This window comes from Diceros bicornis, chromosome 31 (genome assembly GCF_020826845.1).
Source record: "Diceros bicornis minor isolate mBicDic1 chromosome 31, mDicBic1.mat.cur, whole genome shotgun sequence".
Taxonomy (NCBI): domain Eukaryota; kingdom Metazoa; phylum Chordata; class Mammalia; order Perissodactyla; family Rhinocerotidae; genus Diceros; species Diceros bicornis.
In genome coordinates this window covers 1,626,790-1,650,604 of record NC_080770.1, presented here as the reverse complement: position 1 = coordinate 1,650,604, position 23,815 = coordinate 1,626,790, and the positions used below count along the sequence as shown (strand labels likewise).

Below are 23,815 nucleotides of genomic sequence, written 5' to 3'. Positions count from 1 at the left end.
CTTCAGATATGATGGAGAAATAATAACTATCCCAGATAAACAAAATCTCAGGGAGTTCATTGCCACAAGACCCCCACTACAAGAAATGCTCAAGAAGGCCCTCATTCCTGAGGGGGGAAAAAAAAAAGAGAAAGGGGATTCAAAGCTTTGAGCAAGGAGAAAAATAGGTAGACAAAATAAGAACAATTGCAGCTCTCTATCAGAATAGGTTAGCAAACACTTAATTATAACATCAAAGATTAAGGGAAGGAAAACACCAAAAATAAATATAACTTCATCACTTTAAACACAAACTCACAACACAAGTTGGAATAAGTTGTGACAATAATAACTTAGAAGGGGGAGAGGTAAGGGATGGAATCGACTTAGTCTAAGGAAATAAGAGGCCATCAGAAAAAGGACTATCTCATCTATGAGATTTTTTTATACAAACCTCATGGTAACTACTAAACAAATAAACAGAACAGAGACACATACGATAAATAAAGGGAAAACTAAGAAAACCATCATACAGAACTACCAAACTGAATTGGTAGTCCAAAACACATGAGATGAGAAACAAAGACAATGCAAAAGAACCAGAAAATGAGTGATAAAATAGCAACAATAAGCCCTCTTATATCAATAATAACTCTAAATATAAATGGATTGAATTCTCCAATCAAAAGACACAGAATGGTGGGATGGATTAAAAAACAAGACCCAACAATATGCTGCCTCCAGGAAACATGTCTCAGCTCTAAAGACAAACACAGGCTCGGAGTGAAGGGATGGAAGATGATACTCCAAGCTAATGGCAAACAAAAGAAAGCAGGTGTTGCCATACTTATATCAGACAAAGTTGACTTCGAGATAAAACAGGTAATGAGAGACAAAGAAGGGAAATATATAATGATAAAAGGGACACTCCACCAAGAGGACATAACACCTATAAATATATATGCACCCAACACAGGAGCACCAAAGTACATAAAGCAACTATTAACAAACCTAAAAGGAGATATTAACAACAACACAATAATAGTAGGGGATCTTAATACCCCACTCACACCAATGGTAGATCATCCAGACAAAAAGTCAATAAGGAAATAGTGGACTTAAATGAAAACCTAGACGAGATGGACTTAATAGATATATATAGAGCACTCCATCCTAACACAGCAGATTACACATTCTTCTCAAGTGCGCATGCAATATTCTCAAGGATAGACCATATGTTGGGAAACAAGGCAAGCCTCTATAAATTTTTTTTTTTGTGAGAAAGATTAGCCCTGAGCTAACATCTGTTGCAAATCCTCCTCTTGTTGCTCAGGAAGATTGGCCCTGGGCTAACATCTGTGCCCATCTTCCTCTACTTTATATGTGGGACGCCTGCCATAAGATGGTTTGATAAGCGGTGCGTAGGTCCACGCCCGGGACCTGAACCTGCGAGCTCTGGGCCTCTGAAGCAGAGTGCATGAACTTAACCACTATGCCACCAGGCTGGCCCCAAGCCTCTATAAATTTAAGAAGATTGAAATCATAACAAGCATCTTTTCTGACCACAATGCTATAAAATTAGAAATCAACTACAAGAAAAAAGCTGGGAAAGTGACAAAGATGTGAGGACCAAACAACATGCTACTGAACAACTAATGGATCATTGAAGAAATTAAAGGAGAAATCAAAAACTATCTGGAAACAAATGAAAATGAAAATATGCCATATGAAACCATATGGGATGCAGCAAAAGTGGTCCTAAGAGGGAAACTCATAGCAATACAGGCCTACCTTAACAAACAAGAAAAATGCCAAATAAGTAACCTCAAACTACGCCTAACAGAATTAGAAAAAGAAGAACAAACAAATCCCAAAGTCAGCAGAAGGAGGGAAACAATAAAAGTCAGAGTAGAAATAAATGAAATTGAAATAAAAAAAAACAGTAGAAAGGATCAATGAAACAAAGAGCTGGTTCTTTGAGAAGATAAACAAAATTAACAAACCCTTAGCCAGACTCACTAAGAAAAAAGAGGGAAGTCTCAAACAAAGAAAATTAGAAATGAAAGAGGAGAATTACAATGGATACCACAGAAACACAAAGGATTATAAGAAAAGACTATGAAAAACTATATGCCAACAAATTGGACAACCTAGAAGAAATGGATAAATTCTTAGACTCATACAACCTCCCAAAACTGAATCAAGAAAAAATAGAGAATCTGAACAGATCAATCACAAGTAAAGAGATTGAAACAGTAACCAAAAACCTCCCAAAAAATAAAATTTCAGGACCAGATGGCTTCTCTGGAGAATTCTACCAAACATTCAAAGAAGACTTAATACATACCCTTCTCAAACTATTCCAAAAAATAGAGGAAGATGGAACACTTCCTAACACATTCTACGAGGCCAACATCACCGTGATACCAAAGCCAGACAAGGACAATACAGAGAAGGAAAATTACAGGCCAATATAGCTGATGAACAAAGATGCAAAAATCCTCAACAAAATATTGGCAAATTGAATACAGCAATACATTAAAAAGATCATACACCATGATCAAGTGGGATTTATACCAGGGACGCAGGGATGGTTCAACATCCGCAAATCAATCAACGTGATACACCACATCAACAAAATAAAGAATTAAAACCACATGGTCATCTCAATAGACACAGAGAAGGCTTTTGACAAGATACAACATCCATTTATGATAAAAACTTTCAACAAAGTGGGAATAGAAGGAAAGTACCTCAACATAATAAAGGCCATATATGACAAACCCACAGCCAACATCATACTCAATGGGGAAAGACTGAAAGCCGTTCCTCTCAGAACAGGAACGAGGCAGGGCTGCCCACTCTAACCACTCTTATTCAACACAGTACTGGAGCTTCTGGCCAGAGCAATTAGGCAAGAAAAAGGAATAAAAGGAATCCAAATAGGCAACGAAGAAGTGAAACTCTCCCTGTTTGTAGATGACATGATTTTATATATAAAAAACCCTAAAGAATCCACTGGAAAACTATTAGAAATAATCAACTACTACAGCAAAGTTACAGGGTACAAAATCAACTTACAGAAATCAGTTGCATTTCTATATACCAACAACGAACTAACAGAAAGAGAGCTCAAGAAGACAGTCCCAGTTACAATCGCAACAAAAAGAATAAAATATCTAGGAAAAAATTTAACCAAGGAGGTGAAAGACCTATATATTGAAAACTATAAGACATTATTGAAAGAAATTGATGATCATATAAAGAAACAGAAAGATATCCCATGCACACGGATTTGAAGAATAAACATAGTTAAAATGTCTATATTACCTAAAGCAATCTACAGATTCAATGCAATCCCAATCAGAATCCCAAGGACATTCTTCACGGAAATAAAACAAAGAATACTAAAATTCATATGGGGCAGCAAAAGACCCCAAATAGCTAAAGCAATCCCGAGAAAAAAGAACAAAGCTGGAGGCATCACAATCCCTGACTTCAAAATATACTACAAAGCGATAGTAATCAAAACAGCATGGTACTGGTACAAAAACAGACACATACATCAATGGAACAGAATTGAAAGCCCAGAAATAAACCCACACATCTGTGGACAACTAATCTTAGACAAAGGAGCTAAGAACATACAATGGAGAAAGGAAAGTCTCTTCAATAAATGGTGCTGGGAAAACTGGACAGCCACATGCAAAAGAATGAAAGTAGACTGTTTTCTTTCACCATACACAAAAATTAACTCAAAATAGATCCAAGACTTGAAGGTGAGACCCGAAACTATAAAAATCCAGGAAGAAAACATAGGCAGTACACTCTTTGATATTGGTCATAGAGGGATCTTTTTGAATTCCATGTCTACTCAGACAAGGGAAACAAAAGAAAAAATAAACAAGTGGGACTTCATCAGACTAAAGAGCTTCTGCAAGGCAAATGAAACCAGGATCAAAATGAAAAGACAATCCACCAGCTGGGAGAAAATATTTGCAAACCAGGTATCCGACAAGGGGTTGATCTCCATAATATATAAAGAACTCACACAGCTGAACAACAAAAAAAAACAAACAATCCAACCAAAAAATGGGCAGAGGAAATGAAGAGACATTTTTCCAAGGAAGGTATACAGATGGCCAATAGGCACATGAAAAGATGTTCAACATCACTAATCATCAGAGAAATGCAAATCAAAACTGCACTAAGATATCACCTTTTATCCGTTAGAATGGCTATGATCACCAAGACAAAAAATAACAAATGCTGGAGAGGCTGTGGAGAAATGGGAACCCTCATTCACTGCTGGTGGGAATGCAAACTGGTGCAGCCTCTATGGAAAACAGTATGGAGATTCCTCAAAAAATTAAAAATAGAAATACATTATGATCCAGCTATCTCACTACTGGGAATCTACCCAACGAACCTGAAATCAACAATCCAAAGAAGCTTATATACCCCTATGTCCATTGCAGCATTATTCACCATAGCCAAGAAGTGGAAGCAACCCAAGTGTCCCTTGACTGATGATTGGATCAAGAAGATGTGGTATATATATACAACGGAATACTACTCAGCCATGAAAGAGACAAAATCGTCCCATTTGCAACAACATGGATGGAGCTGGAGGGTATTATGTTAAGCAAAATAAGCCAGAGAAAGACAAATACCATATGATTTCACTCATAAGTGAAAGATAAACTAACACACAGACAGAGAGAACAGTTTGGTGGTTACCAGGGGGAAGGGGGTTGGGGGGCAGGCACAAGGGGCGAAGGGATGCATTTATATGGTGAGTGACAAACAATAATGTGCAACTAAAATTTCACAATGTTATAAACTATTATGACACCAATAAAAAAAAAACACCTCAAAAAAAAGGGCCCTCATTTGTCCTGGGTACACGGCTAGAGGGCTGCCCTGGACCCCCGTCTGCTCTTCTCTGAGATGCCTATCACCGTAGCTGCCACACACGTGCTATGGAGACTGAGCCCAGGACTTCCAGCTTCGTCCGGCCCAGTCTGGGCGGGGGGCGGGGAGGCAGGGGTCCGTCTCCCACTCCACACCGGACAGCAAACTCTCAGGGAGGCAGGATCACCTCATAAAAGGTCACAGAGGCGTTTCGGGATGGTGGGCCGGGAGGGCAGGTGCTGGGAGGCACGGCCAGCTCTGTTGGGTGCTCATGGGACAGGGCCAGCCAGTGGGGACCCTCCCCTCGCTTGTAGCAAGTCCCACCAGGCTGCAGCGCCTGGGCGAACACCAAGCCCATCTCCCCTCACTGGGGACCCCCACCATCTGTGGCTCCGAGGCCTCGGGACTGGGCTGTGGAGGGACTTGGCTGGGGACCCCCCCAGGCCCCCACCCCTCTGAGCTCCCAGGGAGGCCTGGAGCTGGACCTGGGCTAAGGAGGCAGAGCAGGGTCCCAGGCCGCTGGCGTTCCTCTTCCTTCTCTCTAGACCCACTCCTCGCAGCAGTCCCCGGGCACCCTCACTGCAGTCACCCCACTCTACAGAGGGACAAGTGACTTGCCCAGGGTCGCACAGCTGGGAATCTGAACTCAGGGCTGTCTGCGTTCTTGCCTGGATGGCAGCCACCCCCAGGGAGACAGAACAGGGCCAGCAGTCAGCCCTCATGGGGATCCATCACCTCCCTGCTGGGCTGCCTTACACAAGTCACTTTGCCTCTCTGTGCGTGCACAGCTGCAGCCGAGGCCTATTGGGACTTGCTTGGACAGCATGCCTGGGCACCTAGGGGACGGGGAGCCCCTGGAGGAGGGGCCACGCCTGACCCCCATGAGGGGGCCTGGAAGGGTCAGCTGATGAGTGGCCACGTGAAGCCCTGAGCATCTCTCCATTTCCAGGCCAGCTTCGGGCTCACAGGGGCAGCTGCCACAGTGGGGAAACCCCCTGCACCCCCACATCCCACCCCCACTCCCTTTAATCCTGCCTCCTGTCAGAATGCCCTGGCAAGGTCACCACCACCCCGGTGACTGATCCAGTGGTCACCCCCTCTGCCCTCCTGCTCCACCTCTCAGCACAGCTGCCCCGTGACCCCTGCACTCCGGGCTCCCTCCTGCCTCCTGGGCTCCTCTGCAGGGCCTTGTCCATGCTCAGCCTCTGAAGCCCGGGGTGCCCCGCCCCTGCGACCTCGGGCTGCCCGCCCCACGCCCTAACGTCCAGACCACCGCCCTGAGCCCTAGACCCTCACGTGCAGCAGCAGCTCCCCTGGACGTCTGGACCCGGGACACAGTCCTGTCCCCACCCCAGCTGCCAGCTCTTGCTCCCAGGGCGCCCACCTCACAGGCAGCACCTCAGTCTGGCTGGACCTGCCCCTCTGAACACCTCGGGATGCGCCCAAATGCCCCGCTTCCCCTTCTCCACAGCTGCCCCGGGCCCGGCGCTCTCGGCTTGCTCCAGACAACAGCTCCTCCCTGGCAGGTCCTGGCTTCTCCCTCTGCCCCTCGCCCCCAGCCCTCACGGCCCTTCCCGCTCTCCCCAAGTCCTGCCATCCTGACCTTTCCGTGACCCAGGGCCCTGCAGGCTCTCCTCGAGGGGACGGGCGGCCAGCACGGCCACAGTGCTTCAGGGAGGAGGGGCGGGGTGCAGGGTGGCACCCGGGGCCCCAGGCGGGCAGGCTCTCACCTCCCCCAGCTCCTCGTGGGCCTGCTCCACATACGTGGTCCCTCTCCGCGCAGGGCGCCCCGGGGTCTCCGACTGGTCACTCCCGCTCTCAGTCTTCCGGCTGTGGTCCTGGGCCTCGGTATCTGACTCCTCAGCATTCTCTCTCTCCGACTTGTCCGAGAAAGCATCGTTCTCCAGGGAGGACCCATTCAGTCTGGAAGGCAGGTGGTGCCTGTGGGTCCCTGGTCACAGGTGAGGCCCAGGCACCCCCACTCTGGGGTCCCTCTACCCCTGCACCCCCACCCAGGGCCCCGTCACTGCTGGGCGCTTCACCCACACCCCTGGGTTTAATTGCCATGGCAACCGGCATTTGACGCTATGAGCCCAGTTTATAGATGAAGAAACTGAGGCTCTCAGGTCCACACGGAGTGGAGGAGGCTGGCCTCCTGACCTGAGGCTTGGGTGGCCAGCCACATATTGAGTTTGCCCCACGTACAAAGAGACCCGTGTGTTAGTGCCAGTGACAGCCAGGGTCTGGGGGTTCCCGGGCTCCCGGGAGGGGCCGATCCCCGCCCTCCGCGCCCTGCTCACGGGAACAGGTCCTGGTCGTGGATGGCGGCGGAGGGGGGCAGCCCGCAGAGTGAGGAGGGCGATGCGTCTGGCGAGGATCCGGGCTCCCCGTCGCGGCCCTGCTTGCAAGTGCTGAGTCGCAGGAGGCTGGAGCAGCGCAGTGCCAGCTCCAGGGCGTCCAGCCAGCAGCGGCCTGCGGGCGGAGTGTGGGCTGAGCCGGCCCCACCCTGGGGAGTCCCCTTGCCCCATTCCCGCCCTTCCTCACCAAGGAGTCCCCATCTCCTGAAGCCTCCTACCAGGGAGCGCCCACTGACTGGGATGCCCCTCTTCTGTCCCAAGGAGCCCCCAACTCACCTCAGGGAGCCCCTTCTGGCCCCCCTACATGGGGGGCCCACCCCTTCCCTTTGGCCTATCCTTACCAAAGAGCCCCTCTTGTGGCCCCCCCAGAAAGCTCCCCGCCTTCTTCTGACTCTTCAGGGATCCCCCCCCCCAAGCCCAGGAGACAGCCCCACTTAGCCCTGCCCCTCCCCACCAGGGATGCGGCCTCTGTCCCTCCCCAACAGAGATCCCCCTCCCTCCCCACCATCCACCTGGAGATTCTGCCTCCCACAGGGACCTCTGCTGTGGGCGTGTGTGTGCGCGTGTGTGTGCGTGCAGGCGGCAGGCCCGAAGAGTCCTGTGGCCACAGGCTTAGTGGGCAGGCTGTGACTCTGGAGAGACGCCTGTCTGGCGGAAGCTGCCCTTCAGAGGGGATCAAAGGATGCTCACACAGCCCCTCACGGTCCCACCCTAACAAGACTCAGAGCTCCCTCCACCCAGACGCCCCGCAGGTTCCCACACATGGAGTGGGGAGGAGGCCTCCCTGGTGGGAACCGTCTGCCACAGGTCGGGGAACAGGAGCGGGCCTTGGCGGCCAGGCCTCGGGCTCCTGCTGGCCTGGAGCACAGGGCAGGAGGGTGGGCGGCAGGCTGGGGAGGGGGCTGCCAAACCCAAGGAGCATCCAAGTGGGAGGGCTGGCCAAGGCCGCAGAGGGGCGCTCCCGGTGTGGAGCAGATCCCTGGGGACGACTGGGAGGGCGGGGAGGGAGGCCTGGGGCGGGGTGGGTAGAGCAAATGGACCAGGACCACAGAGGGGAGGTGGCAGAGCCAGCTGCCTCCAATCCCCAGCTCTCGTCCCCTGTCCCTGCCGCCTTCCTGCTGGAGGCCGCCGGCGGGTTAGACCAGCACCACCCGTGTGTCCCAGGGTGTTAACAGCGGTGAGGACATGTGTCCACCAGGCGACCCCCAACATCCTGGTGCGATCACTAACAGTGGCCCTTCCACGAGCGAGAGGGTCTGTAACGATGTGTCGTGCTCTTCGCGTTACCCTCAGTCAGCCTTCGGGGGTCTGTGAGCGTGGGGTGCGGGATTAAGGAACTCTGAAGAAGGTTCTTCTCTGAGCAGCCTCCTTCCCCAACATTGAAAACCACAGAATGGGAATTGCGGGGAGGGGCTTGCAGGGGTGGTGGCTCCTGCTTCTCAGGGGACCCCTGGGGTCCTGCCAGGGGTTCACCCCAGGCTCAGTTGGAGCCCGAGCGCCCCAGCCTGGGCTAAACATTCATGGGAGACAAAGGTGGGAGGTCATAGGTGCAGCACCCGTCAAGTTGGAACTGGGGCCTGAATGTGCATGTTCTCTGGTGCCCACAAAGGACTGGACATCCTGAATATTATGCACCCTTTGAGCCCATCCCAAGGCCTCTGCTGCCTCCTCCAGGAAGCCCACCCTGATACACACAAGTACTGTGGACACCCTTCTTCCCTGATCCTGGTCCCCGACCCCACCAGGGGCTCAGCTCACGCTCCAACCCAATTGGCCTTGTCTGACACTTCACTGCTCATCTCTCCCCCAAGACTGCGGGCTCCATGACGGCACGGGCTGCCCTGTCCATCCAGGGCCCACTTGGGGCCTGGCACAGAGTCAGGGACTTGGGAAAAGAGGGTGAAATTTACAGACTTGGCAGAGTGTGGATGCGGAGTCTGACCACCAGGGGGCGGCATCACACCAGCAAGACCGCCGCCTGCCCGACTCCAAGCAGGAAGGGCTGGAGCCCGGGGGGCCGGGCCAGGCTGCCTTGGCAGGGCCCTGCCCGCCCTGGACCACTGGTGGGATGGCAGCCCCTCACCGCCTCCCCAGGAGGTGCCTGTCCCGAGGGCTTGGAGGGAGGGGCAGACGCATTTACTGGGAGCAACCACTGGAGAGCGCTCCTTCAACGTGTGACACATTGGGAGTGGGGAAATCGATTCCTATCCAGGCTCTAGCACTTTCTTGCTGGCAGCCGGCCCGTGCCTCAGTTTCCTCATGTGTCAAAGGTGGATGGTAACAGTAGAACCTATTGATTCGATGGTGCCTGGCACGTGGTCGGCGCTCAGTAATGACCTGGTTGCTGTATACAAAGTCATAACGACTGGGGAGACAGGTGTTACTGTTCACGCTTTGCCCGTGGGGAAACCGAGGCTCAGAGAGGGGTACTAGTGAGTGGCAGGCCTGTCTGGCCCAGGCCAGGGCTTGTCCCGTGACATCAGGCTGCCTCCTTCCTAGATGGTGGCGGAAGGGCCTGAACTGGGCCACATGCACGTCTACAACTTTGCCACGGGGACTCCGTTTCAGACGGGGCCACCGGGAGGCCTGCAGGGTAGGCGGGGACTCACCATCTGACTCAGAGGCGGCCCTGAAGATCAGGTAGCTGCTGGGGAGGGGCTGCGTGATGGAGCCCACAGTCTCGCCTTTGGGGCCCTGGAGGAGCAGAGACCCCGCGTCACTCATGGGAACACCCGGGAACAGGTGGAACAGGTCACTCAGGGCATGCAGACCCACACCGAGACACGCATGCGCACTTCCGGGGCCTCAGGACCCCCAGGCGGGGTCAGGCACTGGCCACGCAGACACTTCTGGGGCCTCAGGACCCCCAGGCGGGGTCAGGCACCAGCCACGCAGACAAGGGAGGTGAACGGGCCGGGAGCTCTGTCGCCCCTTCTTAGCTGGTGGCTCCGCCCTCGGCTTTCCAGCTCTGAGCTCCCCAGCCTAGAGCGGCCAGAATCAGCATGTGCAAACCCAGGAGGCCCAGTTCAACTCGAATCTCAGAGAAATAATAAATACTGTTCTTTAGCATAAGTGTACCCGTGCAACATTTGGGACATATTTATACTAAAAAACGATTTGATGTTTCTCTGACATCCAAATTCACCCGGGCATTCTGGATTTGATCTGGCAACCTGACTCTAGTTCATCCTGTGCTGGGCAGCCCCGGGGTTATGAGGGGTGAGATCGGGGCAGCTGCTCGCATGGCCCCGTTGCTCAGCCTCTGGGCAGGGCTTGAGGTGTGATCTGGATCCCATCGTGTCACCTCCACATGGAGGGCCAGGGACCGCATCTGATCCCCCGGCCATTGCGAGATTTAACCCAGGGCCCCCGCAGCTGGGCGGCGAGGGGCCCATTTCGAACTGACAGCCGCTTCTGGACCCCCGGTTTCTCGGGCCCCCGGACGAGCCCCATGACGGCCCAAGGTGCCCTTCTCCTACACGGCCCGCGTGGGGCCTCTCTCCTGGCGGGGGCCTGGCCCTCCCGAGCCCCGGGCTCCCACGGCAGCACCTTCACGGCCCAGACGGACTGGTCCAGCGGGTGGAAAAGCTTGAAGCAGAAGCCGTCCTTCTTGGAGGGCCGCTCGAGGAGCTCGCAGCAGTGCAGCAGGACGGTGCCCACCCACTGGCCCACCTTGGGCGTCTTGTAGATGAGCAGCACCCCTGGCTTCAGCACGCACCACAGTTTGGTCCAGCTCTTCAGGGTCCCGCGGATCTGCGAGGAGGGACGCCGCTGCTGGCTACGGCTCGGAGGCCAATGCCCCCGGGGCAGCTGGACGGCTGGGGGTCGGGGGCCAGAGTGGGGTGGGGCTCTGGGCTGCGGGCAGATTTCTCTGCTAGTTTTAAAAGGAGTTCATAAAGTACGGTGACTCTCAAGAAATGCGCTGCAGCTGGGCACACATTTACTGCTGAAGCTCTGAAGCTCAAGGCTAAGTGCAAGCTCAGCTCCCAGGTCCTCCGGGGTCCTGGGAGGGACCGGCAACGAGCTGTGACCGCTGCAACTGCCCACTGTGTAAAGTGTGAAACCTGTTGTCATTTGTTTTCTCGCTCTAAATATATAGTCACTTTGGTCCCTAAGTTTTTATGCATAATTTTGTGGGGGGGAAAGGAGCCCCGCAGGCCCAGGGCTCTGCAGATGACCAGGCTCCAAGTGCACTTGTCTCGTCTGCTCTTCACGGCAGCCCTGCATTCGGCAGCGTTCCCCGCACCGTACGGAGGGGGAAACCGAGGCTCGGGGCTGAGGGAACTGCCCACCACCTGAGTGAGGTCTGGACACGGCCTCTGACCCCAACCTCGGTCCTTTCCCGTGAAGCCTGAGTTTCGCCTCCCTCCTGTGCCCCAGCACAGGGCGCCACAGACAGCCGGGACCCCCACCCGCACGCCAGAGCCCCCACCTTAACTGGACAGAGTGTCTTTGCAGAGGTAAGCAAGTGAAGATGAGGCCACAGTGGAGGAGGGTGGGCCCTGATCCAGGGACTGTGCCCTTATAAGAAGAGAACAGGTCACAGAGAGACACGGGGAGGAGGCCGTGTGCGATGGAGGCAGAGACTGGGGTGATGTAGCCACAGGCCCAGGAACGCCTGGAGCCCCCCGAAGCTGGGAGAGGCAGGAAGGATCCTCCCCTGGAACCAGGGGAGGAAGCATGGCCCTGCGACACCTCAATTTTGGACTTTGGTCTCCGGAACTGGGAGAGAATGAATTTCTATTGTTTTCAGCCACCAGCATGTGGCCATTCGTTAGGGCAGCCCCAGGACACTGACACAGACTCCCAGTAACAAACACAGCGAACCATCTCCCGAGGGGCTGTGACTTTGCCCCGTCCCCCCCGGAGGCCTCCTGATTGAGCCGCGGACAACACGGTGCCAGTCGTGCCTACCTTCAGGCTGTCGGCCATGATGACCACGCTGGGGTCCGTCAGGGCGCTGAACAGCTGCCTGGTGGCGCGCTTCTTCTCCTGCCGGTAGTTCTCCTTCTGCGCCTGGGCCCAGAGCACCCCGCGGGCGGGTCAGGGAGAAGGCCTGGCTGGCCACCCCCCAGCTCCTGCCCCCGGGACCTCCACCGTCCAGCCCCGGGGGATGAGGACAGGGCAGGGAGGGGAGAGGAAGTGGGGGGCACAAACGTGGTCAGTTTGTCCCCCCGCCTGTGGCAGGCTGGGGGGTGGTAGCCTCTCTGGCCAGGTGCCTGCTCACACCTGTGCCTCCTCCCGGGCCTGTGCCCACCTTGAGAGTTTCCTTCTTGGTGACCTTGGCTGTGGGGGACACACATTCCTTGTCGGATCCATTGCACAGCCTGTACTCTGCCTGCAGGAGACAGAAAAGGGGCATCGGGGGGCAGCCTGGGGCTGTGGAGGGCCGGGGGGTGGGGCGGCTTGAGGCCCAGAGTGTGAAGCAGAGAGGTCAGAGACAGGCACTCGCCCATCCCTGCCCGCACCCCTGTCCGGCTCACCGGCACTGCTGGGGGTGGGCGGGGGGTGAAGTCAGGGTGGCCGAGGAGAGCACGTGAGCAAGAGGCCGGAGGTGAACACCCAGGCCTGGCCTTCAAGGCCAGCGCTTCCCCGGGCGCCTGCCCTGGGCATCCGGCAACGACCATCCTCATGATGCCCATCTGAGCCGCTGCCATGCGCCCAGCTTGGGGCAGAGAGGGGCCCACACGTGCAGGGGGTCTCCCATCCCTGGCGCCCTGGGAGCCGCTGTGCAGGGGCCAATGCCTGGGTCCTCTCCCGAGCCTGCCCAGGGCTGCCGGGGAGAAGGCACAGCCTGCCAGGCCCGCTGGGCAGGCCACACGGGCCGAGAGAAGCATCCAGGGACGTGGGAGCTGGAAGGGGCTGCAGTTCTTTTACAGATGGGGAAATTGAGGCCAGGGATGGGAGTGGGGAGAACGAGCCAGGACTAAAGGCTATAGATGGGGGGATGGCAAACTGTAGCCTGAAGCCCAACCCCGGCCTGCGAGCTCAGAATGGTTTTACATTTTTAACTAGCTGAAAAAAAAATCAAAATAATAATATTTTGTGAGACATGCAAGTCATATGAATTCAAATTTCAGCATCTATAAATAAGGTTTTCCTGGCACCCAGCCACACCCGTTCGTCCGCACGCTGTCCGCAGCTGCTGCGGCTCTGACGCAGCGTCGAGCGCCTGCAACAGAGCCTCGTGGCCGTGAAGCCTCCAACACCTACTCTCCGGTCCTTTCCAGAAAAAGTGTGCCCACCCCGCTCTGTTCTCTGGGTTGCGTGCCTGGGTGTTCTCGCCAGCCCCCCCCACCCCGAGCCTCCAGGCAAGGGAGGCAGGCCCGGTGGCTGGCGGCTCCCACCCTGCGCAGGTGACAGGGTGATGAGAGGCAGCGGAAACCAGCATTGGCTGCCGTTGTCACCCGGATGGACCGGGTCCCGGCAGGCGCCGTGCCGAGATCTGCTCCCCTCACTCTCATCACACTCACTGGGCGGGTCCATCTCTTGTCCCTGCTTGAATGACTAGGAAACCAAGGCACAGAGAGGTGGAGCAGCTCCCCGAGGCTGCAGAGCCGGTACGCGGCAGGGATGGGACCTGAACAGTCCAGGGGAGCTGCGTCCCCATAGGACCGTGTGCCAGGCGTGGCATCAGGCGCTGGGGTCGGAAAGGAGACAGGCCATCCACAAGCAACAGAGGCTGCGGGAGCGGGGGGGTGGAGAGCGTGCGTGCATGTGAACTACCCCCACTCGGTTATTATCATTATCCACGTCCTGCAGACAGGGAGACGGTGGCACAGAGAGGCTCAGGAACCTGCCCAAAGTCACACAGCTCGTGTGGAGCTGAGCTCTGACTGAACTCAGGCAGCCTCACTCTGGAGCTGCACTCTCTGAGCCAAGTAAGAACGTTCCAGATCATAGGAAGACAGGGACATGGGACAAGCATCCCCGGGGAACTCTGTTTTAGAAGCAGGAGTGATGAGAAGGAGCCAGATCTGAGTGACGATGTGTATGCCGGACCTCGGCCAGGTGACGGGCCTCCAGGGGCCGGGGCTGACCGACAGGATGCTCCTGGCTGCCCTCCTGAGGATCTGGGTCTTGTGCACGGCATCCCCAGCTCACTTAGCACATGCTGTTCCCCCAGCGTGGAATGTTCTTCTGGTTGCCGAACGGCCTCTGCTCCTTCCTCAGGCCCCAGTGGGCCGCTTAACCAGAAGGAAGACGGCTCTGATGGCCCTGCTGGCATCAGACCCCATGACACACCCGCCCGTGGCCCGCCCAGAGCCCTCTGCAATTACAGCCACACAGATGTTTCTGTTCACCGTCTAGGGCTCCTGCCGGGGACGGTTACGCCCCAGCACCCCCTTGGCACTGGCAGCTGGGAGCTCGGGAAGCATCTTGAATGAATGAACAAAGGTACGAACCCACTGCCAATTCCCTGCAGCCCAGTTTTCCACCAGATGCGGTGGAACGGAGCTGTGCTTGTTCTAGGCAGCAGAGGAAGAGAGAAGGAGAGATCTGGGGCGGTGGGCCTGGCGGGGTGTGTAGACGGAGCATCTGCGCCCTGCAACCCTCTGGTTTGGGGCCCAGCAAGGCCACTCGCATCTGGTCACTGCAGCCCCTGCCCAGCACTGCAGCCAGTGCCCGCAGAGGCCTCCCTCCTCAGGGCCATGCGGGGCCCCTGCCCAGGCCCCCGGGGCCCTTCTGCTCACTCGTGCCTGCCACCAGCGCCCCTGCGCGGCGATGAAGCACCTTAGCAATCAGAGACGCTGCTCAGAACCGCGAGCTCGAGCGTCTGGCCAGAAAGGTGCCACCTACCAAAGTTACTTTAAGAAGGTAATTTAGAACGACCGACAGAATGGGAGACAGCAGTATCTGCAATCGCATATCTGACCAGGTTCTAGCACCCAGAATATATAAAGAACTCACACAAGGACTCACAGTAAACAATCAATCCAGTTAAAAAATGGGCAAAGGGCCCGAAGAGTCACTTCTCCAAAGAAGATATGCAAATGGTCGATGAGCACGTGAAAAGATGCCCAACATCACTAATTGTTGGGGAAATGCACGTCAAACCATGAGACACCAGTTCGCACCCACTGGGATTGCTAGAATAATGATTTAAAAACCCAGAAGAACACAGGTGTTGGTGAGGATGTGGGAATGGGAGCCCTCACTCACTGCTGGTGGGACTGTAAGGTGGCGCAGCCGCTGGGGAAAACAGTTTGGCAGTTCCTCAAAAAGTTAAATATAGAATTTTTGAGAATTCCATATTACTATAGAATTGCCATATGGCCCAGCAACTCCACTCTTAAGTATAAACCCAAAACAAGAGAAAGCAGGGACTCTAACAAACACACGTCCACACATGTCCACAGCAGCTGAAAAGTGGGAACAGCCCAAAGGTCCACCAGCTGAGGAAGAGACAAGCCAACTGTGGTCCGTCCACCCAGTGGAATATTACTCAGCCCTCAAAAGGAATGAAGCGCTGACCCATGCCACGACATGGATGCTCTCCAAGCATGATGCTCAGTGAAAGAAGCCAGTCACCAAAGACCACGCTGTACGATTCTGTTTATATGAAACGTCCAGAACAGGCAAACCCACAGAGATGGAAACTAGAGTATAGGCTGCCAGCGGTTGCGGGACGGGGAATGGGAGAGACGGCTCACGGAGTTTCAGTTTGGGATGATGAGAACGTTCTGGAACTAGACAGAGGTGGTGGTTGCACAACACTGTGAATGCACTGAATGCTACTGAATTGATCACTTAAAATGGTTAATTTAATGTTATCTGAATTTTATCTCATTAAGAATAGGTAATATATAACACATCTATACATATATACGTGTGTATAGACATGTGCATATGTACATACATGTATATATGTATTAGAGTTTGTATCTTTTCCCAAGCCATGATCCCTTAAAGCAGCCCCAAGCTGGTCTCAAGTATCTGGGGGTGTGCGGAGCTTTCCTTTCCTTCCCCCGTGGCCTCTGACGTGCTGTGGATGTACTTGTCGTGTCTCCCCTCACCGGAATGTAAGCTCCAGGAGAGCAGGGCCTTGGTTTATCCATGACTCCCCACCGGTCCCCAGCACCTACAGCAGTGTGGGGCTTTGTACACAGAAGATGCTCAGAAAATAAATATTGACTGACTGAATGAAATCTGAAATTTGAACCAAGTGAGTGTTTCTGGCAACATGTGTATGTTTGATTGGGTATTATAAGGACATAACCATGTTTTCAAAGCTTTTAAGAAATAAATCTGTTTCTTAAAATATAAATAATCCAAGTGTCCATCAACAGATGAATGGATAAACAAAACGTCATCTATCCATACAGTGGAATATTATTCACCCTTAAAAAAGAAGGAATCCTGACACCCATAAAAAAGAAGATGGGTGAGCCTTGAGGACATTGTGCTGAGTGAAATAAGCCAGTCACAGAAGGACAAATACTGTGTGATTCCACTCATATGAGGACCTAGAGGAGTCAAGTCCATAGAGACAGACAGTAGGATGGTGGGTGCCAGGGCCTGGGGGAGGGGATGGGAGTCAGTGTTTAATGGGGACAGAGCTTCAGTTTGGGAAGATGAAGAAGTTTCTGGAGGACTAGCCTCATGGCTTAGTGGTTAAGTGCGTGCGCTCTGCTACCGGCGGCCTGGGTGCGCACCGACGCACCGCTTCTCCGGCCATGCTGAGGCCGCGTCCCACATACAGCAACTAGAAGGACGTGCAGCTATGACATACAACTCTCTACTGGGGCTTTGGGGAAAAAAAGGAGGAGGACTGGAAACAGATGTTAGCTCAGGGCCAGTCTTCCTCAGCAAAAAGAGGAGGATTAGCATGGATGTTAGCTCAGGGCTGATCTTCCTCACACACACACACAAAAAAAAGAAGTTTCTGGAGATGGATGGAGGTGATGGTTGCACAACAATGTGAATGTACCTAATGCCACCAAACTGTGCACTTAGAAATGGTGAAAATGGTAAATTTTGTGTTATCTGTATTTTACTACAATTAAACATTTTTTAAAAATTAAAAAAATCCCCAGCATACACACATACACACACACAGACACAAACGCAGGTGCTCCGACTGCTCGCCCAGTAGCCGGCGGCCCTGGGGGCCGAGAAGGGCACGCAGGCTCCGGGCGCGGGGGACCCACTGGAGGCCTGGCTGCTTCATCGCCTGTGGTAGACAGCCAGTCTGAGCCACCACTCACCCATCTGACAGGCCAGGACCCGGGGCCTGGAGAGGCAGGCCGTCACTCTCGGTCACACAGGGTCCCAGGGGGCCAGGCAGGGGGAGAACCAGGCTCCACCTGCACTGCTGCCCAGACCCACCCCAGAACCCGGGCCACCACCCTCGGGCAATGTCTGGGGCTGGGGCTCCCCCGGCCTGAGACCCTCGGGGAGCAGGGAGGAAGGGTGTGCCTCAAGTCCGCGTGTGGTGCCGGGGCCTCCTCACCCTCCCCGGACCAAAGTGTGCGGGAGGGCTGGCCTGGGGAACATGTAGGGTGTGTGCGAGTGTGTGTCTGTCTCTGTGTGTCTGCGTGGGTATCTGTGTGCGTGTGTGTGTGTCCATGGGTGTGTGTCTGTGGGTGTGTCTGAGTGAGTCTGTGTGTGAGTGTCCGTGTGAGTCTGTGTGATTGTGGGTGTCTGTGTGTATGAGTGTGTGTGTGTCTGTGGGTGTGTGTGCCTGTATATCTGTCTGTATGTGGCCTGTGTGAGTGTGTGTGGGTGTCTGTGTGTGTCTGTGTGTGTGAGTGAGCATCTGTGGATGTGTGTCCGTCTGTGTGTGTGTCTGTGTGTATATCTGCGAGTGTGTGTGTACCTGTGTGAGTGTGTGAGTGCGTCTGAGTGTGTATCTGTGAGTGTGTCTGTGTGTGTGAGTATCTGTGTGTGTCTGTGTGAGTGTATGTCTGTCTGTGTGTGTCTGTGGGTGTGTGTGCATGTGTCTCATGAGTCTGTGTGTGTGTCTGCGTGAGTGTGTGTCTGCGTGGGTATCTGTGTGTGTGTGTGCTTTTCTAGAATCTGGCGTCAGGCTGGAGAGGCTGTTCCTGGTGGAGGGAACAGCACAGGCAGAGGCAGGAAGGGCTTATCCCTCGACAGAGGGCTTGGGGGCCTCCTGTCCCCGAATGCCACCCAGCCCACAGCCTTTCTCTGGTCCCGTTTCTCCAAGAAGGCGGCTCCGGTGAAACAGCTGACAAGCTGTGTGCCCTGCCCCTCCCGCAGCCTTCCCTGGACCTGCAGTCTGCATTCAAAGCTGGTCCCCACAGAACGGCCGGCGCTCCTGCTATGCCCCTCCCTGAGCCCCTTCCTGTTGTGCCCTGGGCAGGCTCCCCGGGTCCTCCCACAGCCTCGTCTTACCGGTGGCACCTTCGTGGCAGAGCCTGGGGTCGGGGGCCCTTCATCTCTTGGCAGCGACGTGCCATTGGGCTCCATGTCCTTCCCTGCAAGACAGCGGCCGGGGTGAGGTCCAGGGCATGGCGGGAAGCTGGCTGCCCCGAGTGTGGCAGGCGAGGGGTGGGTGCAGGCGGCCTGGGCGGGGCAGGAAGCCAGCGTGAGGCCGCAGCGGCGGGGACACTGCCCTGAGATCTAATCAACACCAGCGTCACGTCACGTCACGGCTGGGAGGGAGTGTCAGGGCTGGGAGAGACCCGGGAGCCTGGCCTCCACAGCCTGCAGGGAGGCACCCCGGGCGCCCTGGGCTCTGGAGTGGCATGTCCTTTGCGGTTCTGGAAAGCCAGACCCCCCAGTTTTCAGGCCAAGAATGTGGCGTCCAGGCTCATATGCACACGGCGGGCTCAGGGCGCCCGGACCACTACTGGCCTCCTCCCATAGCCTGAATCCTCTGACCGAATTCTGTCGTCCCCCAGTGCAGGGCTCTGGGCGGGAGGTGGCCCGACACTGTCCCTGCGCCCGGCCCTGGCAGGTGTCCATTTCCCTCTCCAGCCTGGCTGGAGGCGTCTGGGTTCTGGAGATGGATGGAGGTGATCCTGGATTCGATCCTGGGGGAGACGCCTGCCTCTTCCCTGGCTCTGGTTGTTTGAAGGGGGCTTCCAAAGCCCGGTTCGCCGCCGGAGAAGGAAGGATGGTCTCAGAGGAGGCCGCCTGATGGCCGCTCCCGCTTCCTGGGGCCGGTGGTTTATTGCCAGGGGCAGTGGGATAGGCAGGAGCAGTGGACAGCTGCCCAAGATCCAGCCCGGGCAGGGGCTCTGCAGACTCGCTCCCGGGAGCCCTGGGAAGGGGCTGGGAGGCCGGGGACCGAGAGCCGTGCCCCGCAGAAAGCCGGCAAGGAGACCTGAGGCAGTGACACTGGCTCCAGGCCCAGGTTCACCTGGGGCACGAAAGGTCCTGGAACGGCAGCCACTCAAAGTCGCCCTGCCCTCGGCCCTGCCTCACCACCTCTGCTTCCCCATCCGCAAAGCACCCTGAGCCCCCACCCAGAGCCCGGGCTGGGTGGTGAGCAGGGTCTTTCTCCACTTCCGTGGGGCCCTGCATCTGGGCCCTTTGATTAAGGAACTGTCTTGGGGGGTTTGTTCTGCAGCTGTCAGAAGGCGGTCTCCCACTATGGGTGCTGCCTGCTGGGCTGGGAGGACTGGGGGCCCTCAGAGCACCCGAGGGAGTGGGGTGCCGGCTCCCTGGCGTTGGCGGCCGGGTGCCGGTTTCTCTCCTCGCAGCCTGTCCATGGCTGCCTTCTTGCCTCTGCCCCCGGGACCTGCCGCCCCTGCGCTCCCTGGAAAAGGCCCTCACCCCGCCCGGGGCCTGCACTCCCCGGGCCATTTGCTCTGGGGACCAAATCTCTTGGAAACTGATCACCAAGTGGGACCCATCCTTCCCCTCCCACCCTGCTCCGCGAGGGTGTGGCAGCAGAGAAGGAATGTCAGATTTATTTCCCCAGGTGTCTTGCACCCCCCGCCTGCCACGTGTCTTCAACAAGGCCCTCCCCGTGCAGCCTCAGTTTCCCCATCTGCTTGGCGGTCCCCAGAAGCCCCTCTGGTCCTGACAGCACATCGGCCTGATGCTCTCCCAGTCTCCTCCAGGGACAGGACGGATGCTGTGGCCTGGAAGGGAGTGGACTCGTCTCTCACTCCCAAAGCAGGGGGTGGGAGAAGGGGGGGCAGACCGGAGGAGGCCAGGCGGGGCACAGGAGGGAGGGAGGCTACGCTGTCCCCGACCCCAGCAGGGGCACCAGGAAGGAAGGCCTGGGCTCTCGGGACGGCAGTCACAGACACGGCAGAGAGAGCTCAGCTCAGATGTGGCTTGGTGGGGACGTGGAGAGGTGGGTGATGGGGGGGTGGGCCTGGAGCCGTGAAAGCAGCAGCAGGTACAGATGACGCAGGGGTCTATGCGCTCAGCGTTTTACCCACGAGCTGCATGAGAGCAGCCAGGTCTGAATCCTTCCCCGCAGAGCCCAGGGATCCTCCGTAGCTAGTTGCAGTACCAATGTTATCCCCAATTTACAGATGAGCAAACTGAGGCCCAGGGAGGTCCTGCAGCTGGCCCAGGAGAGAGCTGGGGCTGGGACTCAGGCTGCCTGTCCCGGGGCCCGTGTTTGGGACCACTGCGCCACACTGCCTCTCCAAGGACGGATGAGCTGCCCCCAGAGCCTGGGCTGGGGAGCCCCTGCTTGACCTCCTGGTGGGTCTGCAAACCCTCTGTTCATTCACCTCGCACAGCACCCAGCATTGAGGGGCCCGTGAGCAGAGCAAGACTATCGACCTCACTGATGGGGACAGCACAGACAGGGCAAACGACCCGCCTGAGGTCACACAGCCGGGCTGCAAAGCCACGGAGGACCCAGGCCCCAGCAGCCGCCCGGCCCCCGCCCCGTGCCTGTGACGCAGCCAGCACTGACCTGGGCTGAGAGGGTAGAGCTCATTCTCTCCGCCAAACAGCAGGTTGCGGGTGAGTCTTCGGGGGTCGACCTTCTGAGGGGTGGAGGAAGGCGGGCACAGTGAGAAGCGGCGCCGGAGAAAGGCCTCCTCCTTCATGGCCTGAGCGCTGGGTGGCTTCTGGAAGGAAGGAGGGGACAGCAGGGGTCACACCTCACCGGAGGCCGGGGGCGGCCCTGGATGCACGGGGGTAAGGCCAGGAGGCCAGAGACACTCCAGAAAGTCAGGGGTGAGTGGCAGGGGCCACCCCCTCTTACGCTCAGCTCCCGGCTCAGGGGATGTCTCAGAAATGGACGAGGAGGGCCTGAGGGGCCTGCAGGTCAGCAGGGGCGGTCAGCCCGGGGAAGGCTGCCCAGCCAAGCTCAGGCTTTCCAGGGCCGGCATCGAGGGTGGGCTGTGACAAAGCCCTTGTCAGAAGCAGCCCCACCCAGCCCCCCCAAAGTGCGGCCCATCACGGGTGTGGAGACATCTTTCTCTGAGAACCCCTGCCCACCCAGTCCAGCGCTAAATTGGCTCTGTAAGACCCTGGCCACAGCCAAGTGACCCTGAGGTGGGCCACTGAGTGATGCCGGGCCACCACGCTTTCCCTCCCAGGTGACGGCGCTCCGTGGTGGGGAGATGGCCACTGATGCCCGCAGGGGAGGCAGCCAAGAGCTGCTCAGGAAGAGGGGACACAGGCAGGCGAGACAGGTGGCCCCAGAGCACAGGGAGGTGGTGGTGCTGGGCCGTCCCCGAACCTGGGCCTGCCCTCCGGCCTAAGGATGCCAGGAGACCCTCCCCTCCCACATTCCTTCAGTCTGGTCTTCCCCTACTTCAGCCCCCCGGCCACGCTCCTGTCATTTCCACCAAAGCACCTTCCTCAACCCAGAGAGAAATCACAGGTGTGCTGAAGTCGAGGTGCTCCCAAGTTCACATGCCCCAAGACACCACATTCCTGGGTAAGCCTCCGTCCTGCCTCCCAGCACAGCCTGAGACAGCCCCCAGGGCCCCACAGAAGGAGCGGCATTGGCGGCCCCCACAGTCAGTCCTCCCGCCGCCTGCCACGCCCTCCCGGGCCCTGCCTCTGCCTGGCCTCGTCCGCCTCTTCCCGGGATCCTTCCCTGTCTCTCCTGTCCCCCTCACGCCCTACCCAGAGCAGGGCTGGGGCAAGCGGTTGACAGTTGACGGCACCGCCCCCACCGCTGTCAGCCCACATTATAGACGAGAAGATCGTGGTTCCGAGAGCTGAAGGCCTTGCCCCGAGGTCACAGCCGGGAGGCACTGGCAGAGCTGGACTCCAACTCCTGATCCTGCGCGCTGTCCACTCCCCGAGGACGCACTCCGTAAAGGCGCACTAATCAACCCGTCCTCCAGGCCCGGGCTGCTGCCTGCCGCCTCCCTGGGCGGGCCGAGGGCTGCCCGCCAAGCCCAGGACAAAGGCCCCGCTTTCTCTCTTGGCCCTGGGCCTTCCTGGGCGGGCCCGCAGCCTTCAGTCTGGTCTTCCCCTGGCGCTGGGGACAGCGCCTTTCCTGCAGTGACAGGGTGGCGAGCGGGACCTAGCAGGGCTTCAGGAGTGTGCGGCGCGGCCCAGGGCCTCCTCTGCACCCCCGGCCCAGGGGTCAGAGTGAGGGGCTCCCAGGCTGCAGGTGGGCCGGTGGCACCTCTGGCCCCTCCTTCCTGATCACTCTCTTGTCACCTGCTAAGCTTGTTATCTTTGTCATTTTAGAGATGGGGACACTGATGTCAGAGAGGTTGGGGGTTTTGGCCAAAGGTCACACACTAGTAACTGGCAAGGCCGCACCTAAGCCATGCTGGACTGACTCTAAAACCTGGCTCCGAGTCTGCCCTCTCCCCGTCTCAGCTGGGCCTCCCGCAAACCTGCTGCTGAGGGAGAGGGCCGGCATCTGGGCAGCCCAGCCCCGCTTATCAGAGTCCCAGTGGACACGTGCTGCCAGCCCAGGTGCGTCTCAGGACGGGAGGCCAGCACGTGAGAGGAGGCCTGGCTCACTCGCCATTCAGCTGAGATGTTCTGAGCACCCAGGCTGGCAGCCAAGGTGAGTCACACTCGGTCCTGCCCTGGGGGCCCCTAGGGAGTGTGATAAGGGAGGATGACAAAGGTCGACCTCCATCACCTGGAGCCTCATTTCTCTTAAGGGCTGAGTCTTGCAGACTTGGGGCGGGGAGAGGGGCTCTTGCTCACAGCTCAGTCTCAGCTCCCCCATCTGGCCATCTGTCCTGGCTCCACCCAGGGCAGGGTTGGGAGGGCATGGAGATCACTGGCTGCCTTTCTTCTCAGAGCCTACTGCACACCTTCTCCCAGCACCGCTAAGGACCAGTGGGACTCATTAGTGCATGAGCTCCACCAACCACTCACCTACACCATCCTCTCTCCTTTCTTCCCTCCCTCCCTTCCTTCCTTCCCTCTCTCCCTCCTATCCATCCATCCATCCATCCATCTAGCCATCTATCCACCTATCCTTCCATCTTTCCACTAGCCTATCTACCCATCCACCCAACATCCCAGCCATCCACCCATCTATTTATCCATCCGTTCGTCTACCCATCCATCCATCCACCCACCCACCCACCCATCCATCTTCCCACCTGCCTATCCATCCATCTAACCTCCTATCCATCCATCCAAACATCCAATCATTTATCCATCCACCCATCTGCCCATCTGCCTATCTATCCATCCATCCA

General features: G+C 56.5%; 1 protein-coding gene across 2 annotated transcripts in view; it reads right to left on the bottom strand.

Annotated features, from left to right (window-relative positions):
- The window catches only part of OSBPL5 (oxysterol binding protein like 5), a 75,050-nt gene that overhangs the window by 15,833 nt on the left and 35,402 nt on the right, over nucleotides 1-23,815 (bottom strand). The window contains exons 2-9 of one of the 2 annotated variants that reach the window (XM_058526129.1): nucleotides 21,097-21,253; nucleotides 18,606-18,688; nucleotides 12,508-12,588; nucleotides 12,165-12,266; nucleotides 10,800-11,003; nucleotides 9,860-9,944; nucleotides 7,194-7,365; nucleotides 6,624-6,816 (exon numbers count right to left, since the gene is read on the bottom strand). In XM_058526129.1, coding sequence (XP_058382112.1) covers nucleotides 6,624-6,816; nucleotides 7,194-7,365; nucleotides 9,860-9,944; nucleotides 10,800-11,003; nucleotides 12,165-12,266; nucleotides 12,508-12,588; nucleotides 18,606-18,688; nucleotides 21,097-21,232 — 1,056 coding nt within the window. In that variant the 5' untranslated portion in view covers nucleotides 21,233-21,253. Of the gene's footprint in view, nucleotides 1-6,623; nucleotides 6,817-7,193; nucleotides 7,366-9,859; nucleotides 9,945-10,799; nucleotides 11,004-12,164; nucleotides 12,267-12,507; nucleotides 12,589-18,605; nucleotides 18,689-21,096; nucleotides 21,254-23,815 lie in introns of those variants that run through there. The other variant, XM_058526130.1, reaches the window with a different exon arrangement.